Genomic DNA, 18,519 nt, shown 5'->3' with positions numbered 1-18,519 from the left:
ATCGGGGAAGTACTATAACAGGATTGGTTGGGTCTTCCGTGAACTTCACCTGGAGCTTCTCCGTTGACGTTGATAGAGTCTACTGGGGACTCCAAAAAGGCAGCACAGGTGACATGGCGAGTAACGAAATATTGATATCACTAGATATTAATGGCAACTTGTTGCCAGTTTCAGTCCCACCAGCTTTCATTGGTCGTGTGAGTGGAATTCGTACCGGTGATCTGTCTTCTTCTCAGGCCATCTTCACCCTTAGGAATATCTCAAAAGATGATGAGAAATTTTATAGCATCCTGTTAACACCGTCTGACCCTATTGATTACACGCGGTCCGACTCGGTATACCTTGCTACTGTAGAAGGTAAATATATTTTCATAATTGTGTGTCATATGACACCACACTACAGCACATCATATTACAGTACCATAAACTTAATCATCGTACGCTATCCTATGCCATGATATGGTCTGCTATGTTAAGGTAAGCTGTGCGGCTATGCGTGCCTTTATTTTGCGACACCATTCATGCTAGGATTCAGCAAGCTGGTGTAAGCAAGTGTAAGCCAATCAAATGGCGCGTAGCAGGCGCGTTTAACACTGGTGGAAGCCGTGTATTAAAATTCTTGACGTTTTAAGCATATGGCTCGTGCGCTTTTCGGTGGGGGCAACTTGTTTGCACCCTCAGAAAAAGTATTAAGCATGTCTTATACTTTCTGTTAAGTTCCTGCAAAAGCTTTACTTACTTAAATGATATCAACTGAAAGTGCATTCACTGGGTTTATATCTAACAACGTCATTTTTTGTTTTTATTTTTTTGTTTTGTTTTTTGTAGTGAAATTTATAAGAAGACAAACTCAACACAGGGGACAGTACTTTTGTTTAAGGGTTTTTTTTGAGCTTGCAGAATGAATTAAGGGAGTTCCACTTCCAGGCAAAATACAGCTATAAAAATATGTCAGTTGTTAATTTTATACAGACAAATCGGGACTTTTTATCATCCAAATTCCACTTCGTACTGTCTAAGTAACACGCAAAACTAATATGCTAATACTATAATCGAAGGGACTGCTCATGGAGAATTAACAGCGTTAATTTCTTTAATTGAGTTCCACTTCCAGGCAATATACAGCTATAAAAATATGTCAGTTGTTAATTTTATACAGACAAATCGGGACTTTTTATCATCCAAATTCCACTTCGTACTGTCTAAGTAACACGCAAAACTAATATGCTAATACTATAATCGAAGGGACTGCTCATGGAGAATTAACAGCGTTAATTTCTTTAATTGCTATCATTTAATTCATATAAAAAGTTGTCCCGGGTACCCCGGAAGTTACAGGTTTGCAGGCAGATATGTACAACAACCAGATGAACTACACGAACTATAGGAACTACATAAACTACGTAGATTGCCGCCTTTTATTCATGACGGAAGTCATGAATCTATTACCGCACTCTAGCGTGACTTCACTTGGATGTAGAGCTTCCGCTTCAAGAGGTCACGTGCCATTGTAGTGTCAATTACGGCGCGTCCGGTGTAGAATCGGTCATTTTAACTCCTTCTTAATTTCGGTACATCATCTCTCGTACTGACATTCATTAACAAAGACTTCGCCATGAAGTGTTCTCAATATGATAAGATGCATTTTGTAAAGCCACTTGTAATAACTGCAGTCCGCGGGTTCATGATGGCCATGTTGTTATTTCCGAAGCCAGGTATGTTGTGCTTTCATTCTCTTTAATAATGCTTGTTATATTATGGAGACAATTTTGGAACAGAGGATTTGATGAGCGGTCCAGAAAAGCAAATTTATTGCTTGTAACACAAAAGTGGAATTCCTAGTATTAACGTTGCAATTGATAAACTGAACGCGTTATTTGATGTCACTTGCTGTACCGAGTATTAAGCAGTGGAATTTTTTTTGGTATACCTAACATTCAGCGCCAAATGTCAATAATTTCGACCGTGAGGCGTATGTTATTCAAATTAGGGATTGGAGGCGCGTTTCTGGTCTCATAAGCTCAATTTACAATTATTTCAATAAACGTTGTCAGATCAAAACGACAACTTCAAAGAGACTGCCACCAAACACTTCGTTCATCCAAAGGCTCTCCATCATATATCTTCACTGGACGGACGAGGCATAGCTGATTTTGAGGAACTTATTCGTCAAAAAAAAATCCACAGAAACTTGAGGTCTTGTCTTATAGCTTTATACTTTGATATTCGACAACGTTAATTGAAATAGCTGTATACTCGGAAAGATCGTGCTTTGTTGTTTAAAAAAATCACGCGAAATTTATATGTCTGAATTCTGAACAAATATCTTGGATCGGAAGACATGACAAGCTATGACACGGTCGAATGATTCGTACTGATCAGGACAGAATGCTGGTAGTTTAACGAGGGTTGTCCAATACACCCAAACTGAGTCCGATGGACGAAGGTCATGAACAACCAGACTCACCGGAAGTCAATTCGCGAGAGACTTAGTATATATACAGCAAAGTATAGTTGAGGAGGAGGGTGGAAAATGTCGGCAAACGAACGCCATCGGATCCGATGGAGACGGGTTGCCATTGAACGAGTCCATAGGACTGCCGCATGTCAGTTCGCGAGAGACTGAGCATATATACAGCAAAGTATAGTTGAGGAGGGGGTGGAAAATGTCGGCAAACGGACTCCATCGGATCCGATGGAGACGGGTTGCCGTGGAACGAGTCCATCGGACTGCCGCATGTCAGATCGCGAGAGACTGAGTATATATATATACAGCAAAGTATAGTTGAGGAGGGGGTGGAAAATGTCGGCAAATGGACTCCATCGGATCCGATGGAGACGGGTTGCCGTGGAACGAGTCCATCGGACTGCCGCATGTCAGTTCGCGAGAGACTTAGTATATATACAGCAAGGTATAGTTGTGAGGGGGGTGGAAAATGTTGGCAAACGGACTCCATCGGATCCGATGGAGACGGGTTGCCGTGGAACGAGTCCATCGGACTGCCGCATGTCAGTTCGCGAGAGTCTTCGTATATATACAGCAAGGTATAGTTGTGAGGGGGGTGGAAAATGTCGGCAAACGGACTCCATCGGATCCGATGGAGACGGGTTGCCGTGGAACGAGTCCATCGGACTGCCGCATGTCAGTTCGCGAGGGACTTAGTAAATGTAGAGCAAACTATGGTTGAGAGCGGGGTTTGGAAAATGTCGGCAAACGGACTCTATCGGATCCGATGGAGACGGGTTGCCGTGGATCGAGACCATCGGACTGCCGCGTGTCAGCTCGCGAGAGACTTAGTAAATATTCAGTAAGTTGAGTTGGCAGGGGGTGGAAAATGTCGGCAAACGGACTCCATCGGATCCGATGGAGACTGGTTGCCGTGACAAGAGTCCATCGGACTGCCGTGTGTCAGTTTGCGAGAGACGTAGTAAATAAACAATAAGTTGAGTTTGGGAGGGGGTGGAAAATGTGGGCAAACGGTCACACTCTATCGGATCCGATCTAGGCGGGTAGCCGTGGCTTGAATCTATCGGACTGCCGCATTTCAGTTTGTGAGACACTGATGGAGACGGGTTGCCGTGAAAAGAGTTAACCGGACTTCTTCAGTTCGTGGGAGTGTGATAATATATAGGTCACGAGAGACTGCAAACTGGAACGGAGTTAATAAGCGGCACTAGAGACGCCTTTATTAACTAAGGTTGGTGTTAGTCGCGACACGAACGCGAATTGAATGATGGCGTGCGCTCACTTTCGTGGGCTTGGACTCTAATATCGAGAGAGCTTGGGAGTTGAGTTCCAAAACAAAATGGCGTCCGGCATTTGAATATTATATTTGGCGTAAAAAGTGGTTTCGAACGCGGTCACTTTAGGATGCATGGATTTATAAGTTACTGCCAGTTCTAAAAGGTGAAGAATTTTTATGTTTCCAAATTGTAGGAGGCAGATTTTATCATGAAATTATTGTTATGGTTAAAGTTAGTTTTGTACTTATGGTTGAACAGGCGGCACTTAACGACGGTTTCCTTTAAATGCATTGAAAACTCTTTTTAGGCTCTCCAGAGTACTGTAGCTGCTTTTAGAACTCTAGAATTGTATCTTATTGGCGCTTTGGAATTTGTACGTGTTGGTCATCCTAGGGTTTCAGGATTATTTTATTGAAAATTCAATTGAAATACGAAAGAAGGAATTTTGCTAATTCCTCCCAGTCTTGGAATTTTCATTTCTTTGAATCCGTATAGCTATTTTGTATAGCCTGCGTAGCAGGCGTCGAAAGGGGTAGGTAGAAAAATAGGTTTATTAGGCAGTGAAATGTGAAAAATCTAACTATGGAATATTGCTTCTCCGAACAGATATTTTGCACAAAACAGTCGTTGGGTGCCCCTGGTTAAAGAAGTATGCTTTCATGGCTTTTTCATACTAGGAGGAGGTGCTATTCACAATAGGTCAGTATAAAATGCAGACTGCAGGGTGCAGATTGCACACTGCAGACTGGGTATAAAATGCAGACTAGGTATAAGATGCAGTCTGCAGACTAGGTATTAAATGCAGAGTGAGACCAAAACAGTCTCTCAATTGAGACTAGTGTAAGTTCAACTCAACTTACACTAGTCTAATTGGCTTTCAAGATCCTTTTCTATGAAATTGACATTTTTATATATTCTTTCGAAAAGCGTCAATTTTGAATTGAAATAAACAACCCCAAAGTATGATGTAAGCAATAACGCGGACACATGACCTTCACTGGTCGACCTCTTTATTGCTTTGTGTCAACATTGCAGTAAAATGTTTTTTGAATAAAATATGTGTTTATGTACGTATCGTAGAATACTAAAGGTATGCAATGTCTTTGAAATTATCTATTCAAAGAAACAAGTTAAAATCTGTAGATTTAAAATTGCTTGCCTTTTCGGGAATCAACTCTGTTTCCTTCATTATAATATGAAAACTGTCACAGGCGTAATTCTTTACCAACTAATGCAAAGCGATTAAGATTGAGTCGTCTTTGTGAAGAAAGGGCCTCAGGAAATGAAAGCTACCAAATTGAGATAATGAAAACTGCTGACAAATGGGTAAAAATATGGTCAATTTCACCAGAGATGATCTTGGAAATGGATTGTGGACACTAGGGTAAGTTGAAAATTGAAAATTTATGCTGTATTTGACGAAGAGACGGTTTTGGTCTCAGTCTGCATTTTATACCCAGTGTCCTGTCTGCATTTTTTACCTATTCCCCAGTCTTGAGTCTGCATTTTATACTGACCGTTTTCACAATTAGAGTTTGGTCTGGGAGAGTTAATACTTTGGGAAGATCATTCGGGGGGATAAAGTTCTGATGAAGAAATTGACTTGAATCATTTTTTTGGTGGCTATGTACTGCTATTTGTAATTTTGACTAAGGGAAAATAATTGTCTTTTCATGCCTTATTTGAATGTTCTTTTAGGAGGTGTATTATGTAATTTGTGGCAGTGTGTAGGTCTTTTAATTTAGACCTCAAGAACTGTCACCTTGAACTTACTCAGATTTTGAAATAGTGAATTGGAAAACAGAGATTGTTGAGAAGTGGATTTTCATCCGTGTGTAATTAAATATATTCTTGTTGTATTAATTTAAATTATGTTTAATATAGTAATGTTCGTTGCTGTCTCAGCTGCCAGGTGATTGTTTTGGAAATTTATGCATGATGTGTGTATGTGTGGTAGCATTTCATTAATATGGGGACAAATGTATTGGTTTTACATTGAAGGCATGTCTTCATAAGATGTGGCTTTATTGTTTCCCTATTCAGTATGTTTGCGTCTAAGCATAAATACAGGTTGGTAATAATATAATGCCATTTCAGGTACTTTTTAGGTGCTTGGTTAATGTGTCATAAGGGCAATTTTTGGGGACTTCAGCTACTGTCTGCTCATTAGGGAATGTCTACTAAATATTTTGTTTGGTCATGTTTAAATCCTGTGGCTTTGCTAAAAGCTTTTAGTGGTTCCACTGGGCATTTATTTCCCACTCAATTTTTTGTAAACTTGCAGACAAGAAATCTAGTGTAACTATTATTTAATTTATATTGTCCAGTATTACTCTTATATTTTGGTGAGACAGAATCATGAATGGCTGGAAAAAATTAACTTTATTTTTACTTTAGGCCTGTTCCTATGATGTTGTCACTCATGGTGCATAGTATGCTAAAAAAAAAAGGTTTTGTTTTTAAGGCTGATTTTGATATGGGTGGGGGTTGTGTTATTGAATATGGCAGGTTTAAAAGTAAGTTGCACATCTATATTTTTGCGGAGGTTTGGTTTAAAAACAGTTCTGCATTCTTGTGTTCACCTTAATCTTGAGAGAAAAATAACAGGGCATGAATGGGTTGTGAGGAAGATGGGTAGTGGGAAAAGTGAATAACTCTTTTGAGTTGTTTTCAATTGATATGAATGCCATAATTTTAGAGTTCACTGGAGATTATTTTCCATTGCCCTCTGGAGTACTTTAATAATCATCTAAATTCCATTGGGGTTTGATTCTCTGCTTTTTTTGCTGATTGGCAAGTTTGTTAATAGTCCTCGCTGGGCAGTAATATTTGCTGTGAAATCGGGATCTCTTTAATTTATAGCAACTGCTGATGTTATTGTGTGAGTTTGTCATTTGCTTTATTTTGTCATGGTCTATATGAATAAGAACGATATGGTATCTGTCGTTAAAAGAGTAAGTTTAATTTGCTAATAGGAACATTTAAGTTAAAATACTAAGTTGTCATGATAGAAACAAAAATTAATCTTTGAAAACTTCAGATACACTACCAAACCATCATTTTAGAAAAGAGATTAAAATGACCCGATACACTGTCTGTCCGGCAGGGTATCTGAATCTCCTTTGTTGAATTTTTCAAAGTTAAAAATATTGTGAATGACAGAATTGAAATGAAAGTAACTTGTTCCATTCACATTTGAACCAGTAATAACATCTTGTGTGAAAAAGATTTACTAAAACACCAAGGCCCAGTTGTTCGAAGGTGGTAAGCACTTAACTGGGGTTAAAATTTAACCCAAGTTCCTTTTTGTTGTGTTTAAAAGCATTTTCCAGATAATTTTCTCTGTTATTTTAAGGCTCCCAATAGTTAAGTTGTAGATCAAAAAAGAATTAAAACTGAAATGATTTTTTAGTTTCATTTCTGAATTAAAATTTCGCATTAACCTGGGGTTATCTTAACCCAGCTTTGAACAACTATGCCTAGATCAGCTTTCCTTTAATTGTATGGTACATGTTTAGGTAGGTAGAATTGATAGTAGTTGGAAATAACTATGTTGTAAAAACCGTACAACACTAGAAGAGAAACAGTAGTGCTTTTCCCGGCAAATAGATTCATTATTTACCAAAATCAGACTTGGTTGCACAAGGCAACACATATTCCATCATAAAGCTGGAATTCGTGTCCCAGAGGGGTACTCCCCTAAAAAGTGGTTGGAGTGCTTGTCATACCTTTTAGGGCTATAAAATTGTTAATTGGTAAGCTTAGGGTGCTATATCGTAAATGCCTGCTGTTAACACTATAACATTATTTGTATAACTCATGCCGTTGATAAGAAAGTATCCGATGGTTACCTGTATTAAAGTTTTTAGTGCCATTTATATAATTTGTTGTTGTTGAATTGCAACCTACCAGGAGTGGAATTAATTTGAAACAAGACTATAAACCAAATTCTGCTACCTCTTAACAAACAAGCCCATCACTTTTATAGGGAAGTACCCCCTGGGATTTCTGTTGGGGGACCAAACGTCTGAAACTTGTCATGCATAACCAAGATTTATCCTAACCAGATCGATTAACAGCTTTTTGATAAATAATATAAACATTGTTATGAGTCCCACAAGTTCTTGAAATGAAAACTGTTTGGCTGAATTGTCCTTGTTTATGATGAGGTGATTAAACCAGAACAGCCTGCTTATTAACTTTAGTATAACACCAAGTTGCTCCTTCTTTGGTACATATGGATTGACTGATATGAAGTTATCAGCCAAAAAGTATTTTATAATTTAGTTTTAGTTAATTTCCATGTGGTAACTAATTAAATCTGCATCGACTCATTGTAAACAATGAGTTAAATAATGCAGGTTCATTTCCTATACAATAAAGCGATTGCATTACAAATTACTTCTTGTTTTTTTGGTGTAACTTTAAAGCCACATTGCCATATAATCTGACTACGATCACTTTTATCTAAGAAAAGCAGTTTGAAGAAAAACAGATCAGCGATAGCTTATTGGGCTGTCACCTCTCCCGGATAATCAGGGAGTCTCCAGACTTTGTACCGTATCTCCCGGTCTTCAGATTTATGTCTGTATTCTCCAGATTTATAGGGGTATCTTCTGGTCTCCCGATTTATGTGTGTAATCTCCCGGATAATTGACGAAATTTGCGATTTCTTGAGATTCAACTTTCGGACAAAAAAGTTTCTGGTACTGTTTATTCCCCCCCCCCCCCCCCCCCCACCGCACCCCCCTCCACTAGATCCGTGAAGTCGGCCTTCAGTTGATGCGACGCCTCTGTAAGGCGCTTTGTTATTGCTGGCCGGGAAAGTCATTTTCTCCATATTTCAAAACGTGCGAGGTCACTACCCTGCTAGCAGCGTGTCTTCGATCTTCCTCGATCAGTGGAAGAGACTCTGCTCGCGGGATAGTGATTGACAACCCTGTGGCTATTATTTAAAATTACTGTGCGGCGATTGTTCTACGTTGATGACAGTTTCCATATAATCGCCGCCATGTATACGATCAATACATTCATACATTGTACTTTATTACTCAGCCAGATACTTAGGCAATTCTGTGGCAATCGGAAATTCAATGAGCGGGATTTGAGAAAATATTGTTTAGCTCCGATATAGAGTCGAGGGTAATGTTTCGTGATGTTGACTTAATTCGCCTCGTATATTTCATATGTAGCACGCTTGTTTCGCCCCATGGCTTTTAGAACGACGTAGCGTGCTTGTTTCGCCTCATGGCTGAAAGAACGACTGATGTTACAAGTGTAGCGCGCTTGTTTCGCCTCATGGCTGAAAGAACGACTAATATTACACGCGCAGTGCTCTTGTTTTGTATGACTTAAAGAACGACTAATGTTTCAAGTATAGCGCGCTTGGTTCTCCTCATGGTTAAAGGGTTTTCACCATTATAGTCATTAGCCCAATTATTAAAACGTGGCCTAGCTGCACTGTCAAGAATTGTAACGCGTTCTTTATTCTCAATATCAAGAACGACTAATATTACATGTGTAGCGTGCTTGTTTCGGTTTATGGATTAAAGAATGAGATATATTCATGTGTAGCGTGCTTGTTTCGGTTCATGGATTAAAGAACGAGATATATTCATGTATAGTGCGCTTGTTTCGGTTCATGGCTTAAAGAACGACTAATATTACATGTGTAGCGCGCTTGTTTTGTATGGCTTAAAGAACGACTAATGTTACATGTATAGCGCGCTTGTTTCGCCTCATGGCTTAAAGAACGACTAATATTACATGTGTAGCGCGCTTGTTTTGTATGGCTTAAAGAACGACTAATGTTACATGTATAGCGCGCTTGTTTCGCCTCGTAGCTTAAAGAACGACTAATATTACATGTGTAGCGCGCTTGTTTGTATGGCTTAAAGAACGACTAATGTTACATGTGTAGCGCGCTTGTTTTGAGATATTTCGTATGTCTCGCGCGAACAGACTTCCGGGAGTCCGATTGACTCTTGTCAAGACAAACTGTCTCCATCGGATCCGATAGAGTCTGTTTGCCAACTTTTCAATCCCCCGCTCGCTCCTGTTAGCCTCTTACTTCCGGTACCACCGACGCCTTGCACTCATTTCCGGTTCCGGTCGCGATCGGACTCAACCTGCCTGGGAGTGAAGTCCACTCATTTCGGGTTCCGGTCGCGATCGGACTCAACCCGCCTGGGAGTGAAGTCAACCGGACTCAGGTCGAGTGTATTGGACATGAGTGAGTTTAACTCCCAAATTAATCGTGTTTTTTTTTTCTTATTTCATTTACTAAAAGTAACATATGCTAAATGCAATTTTCCATTTCAGTTGGATGTTTATCCCCAGATTACAAAAAAAAAAAAAAAAGGAAAGAAATAGATTACGTTAAGGAAACGTTCTGAGAGTACTTTGAAGGAAAAAAATATGTTAACATTTCAAAGTCCATTACCGTCGGTCAAGCTGAAGGCCTCCCATTTGATATGGTTTCAGCATGGTTTCAGCAAGATGGAAACCAGTTAAAACAAAGAAATGTTGATTAATAGGATTTTCATGTCGTTAAAAACTGAAGCCTGAATCAAATTGAAATACGTGTTTCAGCATCACTGACTGTCCCTGAATGTTGTTAAAAGTGTTTGTTGTCAATGCATCTTGCTCTTCACTGAGGACTCTAATATCTCCACCGATCAAATGAATTACGATATTTTTTTGCGATGCTTTTGTTTAAAAACAAAAACAAACAAGACAAGATACCGAACCACTAAAATGCTCTTTCGCTATGGTTTAAACATAAACTAAAACCACCAAAAAACTCCGGCCGCTTCTCGCTGGAGAAGTAGAGTTAATCAAACCATCAGCTGGACAAATCTTTAAGGTTTGATTCATGTTGATGTATCGTTTTGCGTTCATTTAGTGATAAAAAGTGTTGGAACTTGATCAAATGATAACAATGTAACAGTGTAATCTCATTGGCTGCAGATATAGAGTAAGTTGTGAAATTTTCTGAAACCTTCTTCCAAGGTAACTGTGCTCTGATCAGTGACAGTTTTCCTTTTCTACAAACCGTTTTCTCGATCTATGCATGCAAGCAAACTCAATTTGTCTCGTTCTGAATTAAAAAAAAAATGCAATAGGCACGCCTGTTTTACTGAGATCTCCAACAACCGCCCTGGATTCCAAAATAAATTATGTGCCCCTGAGTGATAATTCTAATTCTGATCTCTAATTTGAAAGCAAAATCACGATGAGAAGATTAACAAAAAAAACAATAATTATATCGGGCCGATTTAGTCTACTTTGGTTGCACGTCCGGGTGGCCAAAGGGAAGAACTGAAGTGTTTGCTTTTTTTTACTGAAAATGCTGCGATGCACCAGTTGAAAAGCGTGAATATAGCTGCCGCGGCAAATTTGGAAACTAAAGTTTCCAGCATTAGCCCATCCTCAACTGATTAAACACTCAACAACTGATTCACACAGCGCACTAGCTATGAAACTACGATCAGGTCAATTTTTTTGTTTGCTTTTTATTCTCTCGACGAGGTTCGCGCGAAAACCAACGAAAATTAAGACGAAAATCGACGCGGAAAATTTCCTCTGATTTATTAAAGCGCCGTTTGTAAAACCACGCGTTCTTATGGTTTTAGAAGTCAGACGCTTGACTATCAGATTCCATCGAGTTAAATAAAAATTTTGCTGCACGCGAACTTTTTGATGAAATTCTTTTTAAAGAGTGCGGCGCGCCTTTAATTAGAGCGCTGTTGTTACTTCATCCCACCTTGGGACTTACTAAGCGCATCTAACCGTTTGATTGACAGCAGCTGAAATGTGCAAAGGGACTTACGTATTCCCAAAACAAGACCTGTTGACCAATTACAGCCGAGTAGTTCCACATACGCAAATTATGCCGCCCGTTGATAAACTGGGTACTGCAAGTACATGTCGCCAAAGACAATAGCATTCTGGGCGATGGAGAACTTGCCAATAACAAAATACCTCCAAAGAGAACGAGGAACCCGTAAACAAAAGAAATCACATGGCTTGTGATTATTGCTATGGTAACTCTGCCAAAGTGTCGAAATAGCATCGGCGTTGTGGCTAAAGGGAATACACTTCTAGGAATGTCCTCTTACCAAAGCCACCACCCGCTCCTCCTTCCACTAAAGCCTTTTATAGCTAAATCGGACCTTGCCAAAGACTAGAAGTGACTAAATGTTATTAATTCTTGAATCGTGCTTACCCCTGAACTACTGAATTGAGCCGCTTCTGTTGCGCATCATAAGCGAATGTCAATGCTGACGTGGTGAATTGAAAGCGAACTTGGTAGAGGAAATCGAGGGCCTTACCGGAATATGTTGCCGTTTCTTTTAACATCAACATAAATTTTACAAAAAATGAGTACACGTGTATCTGAGTCAAGGTCAAACTGATTTCTTAAATTATTTGTTTTCATGAAACGGGAAAAGGCCAACTACAGTTAACGCCAAAATACAATGGAGGCATTGTCAGAGCATTGGTTGGGTCTTTTGTGAATTTCACCTGGAGCTTCTCTCTGACTGGTACGTTTGGAGCATTTGAATGGGGAATCAAGGCATCTGATATGAATACCATTGCGTTAGTAATTGTAACTATACCTAGGACTGGTGACCCAGTAATACATCAAGCATACACTGGACGTGCCAATGGAAGACGTAGTGGTGACCTATCTTCTGGTCAGGTCATTTTCACTCTTAGTTCCATCACATTAAATGATGATAAATCTTATGGCTGCAGGATGTATCCATTGAATCCAATTAGGGACACAAGCGATTTCGATTATATCCACTTAGTTGTTGAAGGTGAGTAAGCTGGTTGTTTATTTAGGTGTTACGATTTGTCAATAAGGTAACATGAAGCAGATCGCAAAGAGTATTCGAATGATCTACCCGCTCACCATTCTCTAATTCCAGGCTAGCACTATTATCAGTTTAACATATAACTTTTCAAACATTTCAAAGATTTTTTTGTGGAGGGTTTTAGGGGTAACTAAAAATTGTAAGAACGATCAGACGTTGATCTGGATGCTCGATTTAACCATTTTAGAGGAATTTGGGCAATTAAGTGTGGTCGTGAAGTCTTAAGGTTACTCTATACCTTCAGAGGTGTCTCGCATTTAAGCGATGTTAAGCGCGTCCAGTTTAAACTGTAGATATCTAAAACCCTATATCAAATTAAAGCTTATAGAGTTGGCTATCAAACTATAGCAAAAATTGAATTGTCGAATTTTTCACTACCTGTAAATGCGAGCTTCCGAATCACCTTTTTAAAGCTACAAGTCTAAAAGAGAGTTTTGTTTTTCGCTAATTTAATTTGCTCCTCAGTTTCCAAACCCAAAGTGCTAAAAAGACGTGTCTGCGTTTTGCCATATTCAATCGCAATAAAAAGTTATAGAGCATTTTCGAAATAGGATGAAAAAATGTGGAGTAATCGTACAAAAATCGCTCTCGGAGAAAAAAAAATGTTTCGAAAGAAAAAATTCGTAGACACGTTTTTGTTGTTTATATGTTAAACTAGCTACTGTCCAAATTTAAAGGCAAACGAACAAATGTTTTTGAGTTTTAACTGTTTGAAGTGGCTCCTCCAAGTGAAAAAAAATTGATTCGAGAAAACAGCGCTAAAAATTCGGCAGTTCATTTTATTTAGTTGGATAGCCAGCTCTATAAGCTTTAATTTGATATAAGGGTTTAGGTATCTACAATTTAAACCGGACGCGCCACATCGCTTGGATGCGAGACACCTCTGAAGGTATAGGGTAATCTTAACATCATGTCCATATCAGAAGAATCTTTCGTCTCACGATGACGGTAATTTTAATTAAATCTATTAAGGCAATATGCACTATTACCTACATCCTTGTTTTCCACGGAAATCATTGATGTCTAAGATATTTGATACCGCAGCGAAGGCATTTGAAGTTGAACGCGTCTGATACGGGTATCTAAATAGATCTTATGGATCTGCAAGTATGAAATATATGATTTTGAGATTTGCAGGATAGATAGTACGTTTAAAGACGTCTCCTATGAGGTCCACAACGCGAAGTTATGACGTTTTGTCATGTGATAATAAGGTCATAATTGCCAAATAGCGGCCATCTTTGATCCGCCATCTTGGATTTCTGGATTTCCCAAAAACTCCAAGAAAGCGCCAAAATTGAACGAGAATTAATCTAAACCAATACAACAACACTACTATGAGGTTAATACATAAAAAAAATACAGGAAAAGAATTAGAAAAGGAAATTTTGATTTTCTGAAAAATCTGCCTGTCGAATTTGGTTGCCATGGTATCATCAAAGTCTATGAACTCTAACCTACCACATCAAATGTTTTCAAGATAAATTTCAGAAAAAGTCGTACAGTTTCAGGGCGTTTGCTCAAATAATTAGAACGTTGTTCAAGCTTAAAGTCTCCGCGGGCACAATCAGCAAGCCCCTCCCGGTCAAGATTGGGTTAAGGGTTAAGTTAGAAAGATTATGTACGAAGACCACAACCAACATAAATTTAACAAATCGAATGTGGTTTAGCGTTGTCTGTACTCTTATCGACAACGATATTCGTCATCACAGTGGTCAAAATGTTGTGGACTCACGAGGCGCAGCCGAGTGAGTCTACAACAAATTTTGACCACTGTGATGACGAATATCGTTGTCGATAAGAGTACAGACAACGCTAAACCACATTCGATTTGTTTTTTACCACAATATCAACACCAAAGAAAATTTCTACAATAACTGTCAAAATTTCCGCGCGCTGATTGACGCGAGCAGCGTTGTCTAGACTCTTATCGACAACAGAAACTTAGCCAATCAGATTGCGAGATTAGAAACAGCTGTGGTAAAATCCTTCCTTCCTTTCGCTCATCGAAAATAAATAGCTTGCCTCTCTGCGCTACCTGTTGTTAAAAAAAAAAAAGAAAAAAAAAAAACGGGGAAAATAAATGGACAAGAGTTGAAACCAATCCATGCGGGAAAAAATTAAAAGCCTTGAAAAATCAATGAAACTTCTTTGTCCTGTGAATCACAAGTTTGTTGACGGTGACAATGCACGAAAAAAAGTACTCAGTGAGCACGTCTAATAAATGCTTGCTTATCCCGCTGAATAAGGCGTAACACTCGATATGTTATTGGACAAGAATGTTCCATGAGGCAATTTCTAAGTCAAGTTGTTCAGTAAAAGGCAAAAAGGAAGGAGCTAAAAGACATAAAACGCTATTGCGTCATAGATATCTTTCAAGAAAATGCCAATTGCTGAACGTAAAAACAATTATCTGATTGGTTTATATGGAGAGAGAAACACATGATTATTTATGCCAGGCTGAGCTTTCAATAAAAAGCTCATTTATGTTTGTAATTGATTTTTAGCTTCCATTTATTAAGCTGTAATGCAATAAAAAACTTATTTGGATTACTTCGGCGCATTTTTTGTAAATAAAAACTTTTTCTCAAGGACCTTTGGCTTTTTATTTTGCTCGCCAGCTAACGCGACTTTCCAGACCATCCTGTCATGCGTATTTGCCTTCTTAGTATTGGCACTGCCTGAAATAAATAACAGAGAAAGAACGCTGGGACAAAACCTACAAGCACATTTTGGACATGCACACTTTTTTATTAAAAAAAAAATAACCTTTTTACCTGCACCATTAACATGAAAACTGGTTTGTTACCATTTCTTTTCTTAAATTCACAGAGGCACCCAACATCATTCTTCCTGCTGTTGCAAGTGTAGGTTTCAATGAAGGAAGTGCCGTAAGTATCAGATGTGAAGCGACAGGATCACCAGTACCAGATGTGAGGTGGATCCATAATGGACAAGTGAAGAGTTCTAGGTCAAAAACAGCTCAGCTCACTTTTAATAAAATCAGCAGGGCAGATGCAGGAATGTACAGATGTAGAGCCAGGAACTCTGTTGAAGCTAAAGAGAAGCAACTGGATCTTGCTGTGAACTGTAAGCATATTTCAAATGAATCGAGTCATCTTCATTTCTAATAGTGTTGTCAATGCTAGCCTAGAATTAAAATGTAAAGGTATAATTGTTAAACGGGACTGCAGACTCAATGATGTAATCAGAGGCAAGGGATTGAAGTCTTCAGGCCACGTCCGGGGTTTATTCACTGTAACCTACGATATTCTTAGTTTTATCATATTTTTTATCTCTCTCTCTCTCTCTATCTCTCTCTCTCTCTCTCTCTCTCTCTCTCTCTCTCTCTCTCTCTCTCTCTCTCTTCTCTCTCTCTCTCTCTCTCTCTCTCTCTCTCTCTCTCTCTCTCTCTCTCTCTCTCTCTCTCTCTCTCTCTCTCTCTCTCTCTCTCTCTCTCTGTCTCTCTCTCTCTCTCTCTCTCTCTCTCTCTCTCTCTCTCTCTCTCTCTCTCTCTCTCTCTCTCTCTCTCTCTCTCTCTCTCTCTCTCTCTCTCTCTCTCTCTCTCTCTCTCTCTCTCTCTCTCTCTCTCTCTCTCTCTCTCTCTCTCTCTCTCTCTCTCTCTCTCTCTCTCTCTCTCTCTCTCTGTCTCTCTCTCTCTCTCTCTCTCTCTCTCTCTCTCTCTCTCTCTCTCTCTCTCTCTCTCTCTCTCTCTCTCTCTCTCTCTCTCTCTCTCTCTCTCTCTCTCTCTCTCTCTCTCTCTATCTATCTATCTATCTATCTATCTATCTTGTGATAATGTTACGACCGGGACAGAAGTATAAATTATTAGAGTAATATGCTTAAAATGACGAATCCTTTTAACAATTCACAATTGACTAATATTAATTTTAAGCAGCTAATCAAATGGTAGCATGTATAAAGATGTCGGAAATGAAAAAGGACAAAGATAAATATGGGATCCTGTAGGTAATGATCGAATGTACTCATTTAGAGTAGGCGGTTAAATAAAAACAGCAGCCAGGCTTTATCTTTCACTTCTTTCATTTCACATGTGAGCTTGTCATATAAGCTAGACTAACCATTCGCAAAGATATAGGATAGCAATCTCTATTTTCCCCTAAGATAAGTAGCACTTGTTGGGTTCACAGAGAGCAAAATCGCGCGCTACGATTTCCGAGTTGCTGTGGACCTCATTATGAAAACGGGGCTAAGTGCGAAAGCTTTTCAAATGAAAATAAGTTTTATTTCCCTATAAATGACTGATTTTTATAAATGAAACCTTGCACTTAGCCTCGCTTTCATAATGTGGTTTAAAGCAACTCGGAAATGGCCTATTGATCTCTTTTTCTAAATTTCCGGGCGCGTGTAGGCTCTGCGGGAGAAGCGTCTGATACTCGCAATCTAGCTGACTGAGTCTCAACAAACTTCATTTTTATCATTAGTGCTTGTAATATGGTTGCAGGTAAAGACCGAAATTTTCGACCGGAAATTTTCTTGTTGAATAAAGTACTGGGTGTGCTATGTACATTACCAGCAGTCCGCCTCAGCATACTGAATCATCCTTGTTCTAATCTTGTGGTCAACCAAAAAACGTAAACTTGTACACCAAGTCGTACTGCACGTGTCATAGGAGTTAGTAAAGGTATGTTAAGCAAGCGCACTAATCGCCAACTCTTCCTAGACAAACCGGAAGGAACAACAATAACCACAAGTGCTACTCAGAATTCACCTATACAGGGAGAAACTGTCACTTTGACGTGTACTGTGACAGCGGCCAAGCCACTATTGTTGGAGTACAGGTTCTACTTGAATGACAGCGACAAGGCCATTAACAGCTTAACAAATGTCGATCAATATACTATCCATGATGTGCAGCGATCACGGGATTATGGTGAATACAAGTGTGTGGCAAGCAACAGCGCTGGAAATGGAACTGATACAGTTGTTCTCGATATAAAAGGCAAGCGATTTGCTTTGCATTCGTCACTATGTGCTAGCATGGCGCATTTGTTTGTCACCCGTTATTTCTTATTTTTTTATTTATATTTTTTCGTCAGCTGGCCAAACATTTCATGCAGCAACTTAACTCTGTGTAAATAGAAACGGGCGTGTAAAAGTAGCATATCTTACTACCTCACATTACTATTATAGGAATGATGGTTGTAACATAGAATTCAATTACACGACAGAACTAGGTTGTTTTTTTTTTTTACCTCAGCTATTGTTGTTGATAATTTGCTATTTCTGGAGAACAAAGTCACTTTGCTGCCCTTTATTTTTCAGTTCCCGCAAGGATTCAGTCTTCAATAGCAAAAGTAACAGTTAATGAGCAAGATCCAATTGATCTGACATGCGTCGTTTCTGGTCACCCTGTTCCTATTGTGACATGGACAAAAGATGGAAAGCCTGCGCATTCTGCAAATGGTGGTGTGATTCATATCGTCAGCAGCACAAGGCAAGATGCTGGAGTATATGTCTGTATAGCAGATAATCGTGTAGGACAAGCGGATCAAAAGAAATCATACGTCACTGTTAATTGTAAGTGGGAAGGGTTAAAAAAGAAGTTTGACTATACCGTTCCAGTATGCAGCTAACAGTACAACGTTTAACTCGATGCAAAATAGTACAACATTGTAAACAAACGGTCTTTCTCAGTACAAAATTTATGTCACTTAATGGCATGTACGAGAAAGCATAACCCTAAATATCGAACATTCAAGTTAACTGTTATGTATAATCGAGTTACAGTCTGTTTAGATTCCCGTTGTCCCCCAAATGGTTCAAGCTGGGAACAGATCTGTATCGATGTAAATGATCATGAAGGGTAGTGGTTTAAATTTTAGCCAGTCATTTAAGGATTAGCATCGGTGATCCTCCTTTTATGGTGGTA

General features: G+C 39.1%; 2 protein-coding genes across 10 annotated transcripts in view; both read left to right on the top strand.

Annotated features, from left to right (window-relative positions):
- The window catches only part of LOC146451026 (uncharacterized), a 103,448-nt gene that overhangs the window by 60,012 nt on the left and 24,917 nt on the right, over positions 1-18,519 (top strand). The window lies entirely within an intron of this gene.
- LOC146451025 (tyrosine-protein kinase receptor Tie-1-like) overlaps positions 1,381-18,519 on the top strand; it is a 139,582-nt gene continuing 122,443 nt past the window's right edge. The window contains exon 1 of one of the 7 annotated variants that reach the window (XM_085099666.1): positions 1,381-1,715. In XM_085099666.1, the coding sequence (XP_084955792.1) occupies positions 1,616-1,715 (100 nt within the window). In that variant the 5' untranslated portion in view covers positions 1,381-1,615. The remainder of the gene's footprint in view (positions 1,716-18,519) is intronic. The other 6 variants (XM_085099670.1, XM_085099669.1, XM_085099665.1 and 3 more) reach the window with 6 other exon arrangements.

The sequence above is a fragment of the Pavona decussata genome, unplaced genomic scaffold, assembly GCF_977016875.1.
Source record: "Pavona decussata unplaced genomic scaffold, jaPavDecu1.1 SCAFFOLD_409, whole genome shotgun sequence".
NCBI lineage: Eukaryota > Metazoa > Cnidaria > Anthozoa > Scleractinia > Agariciidae > Pavona > Pavona decussata.
The sequence above is the reverse complement of the archived record's forward strand: the minus strand, read 5'-3'. Positions and strand labels throughout refer to the sequence as shown.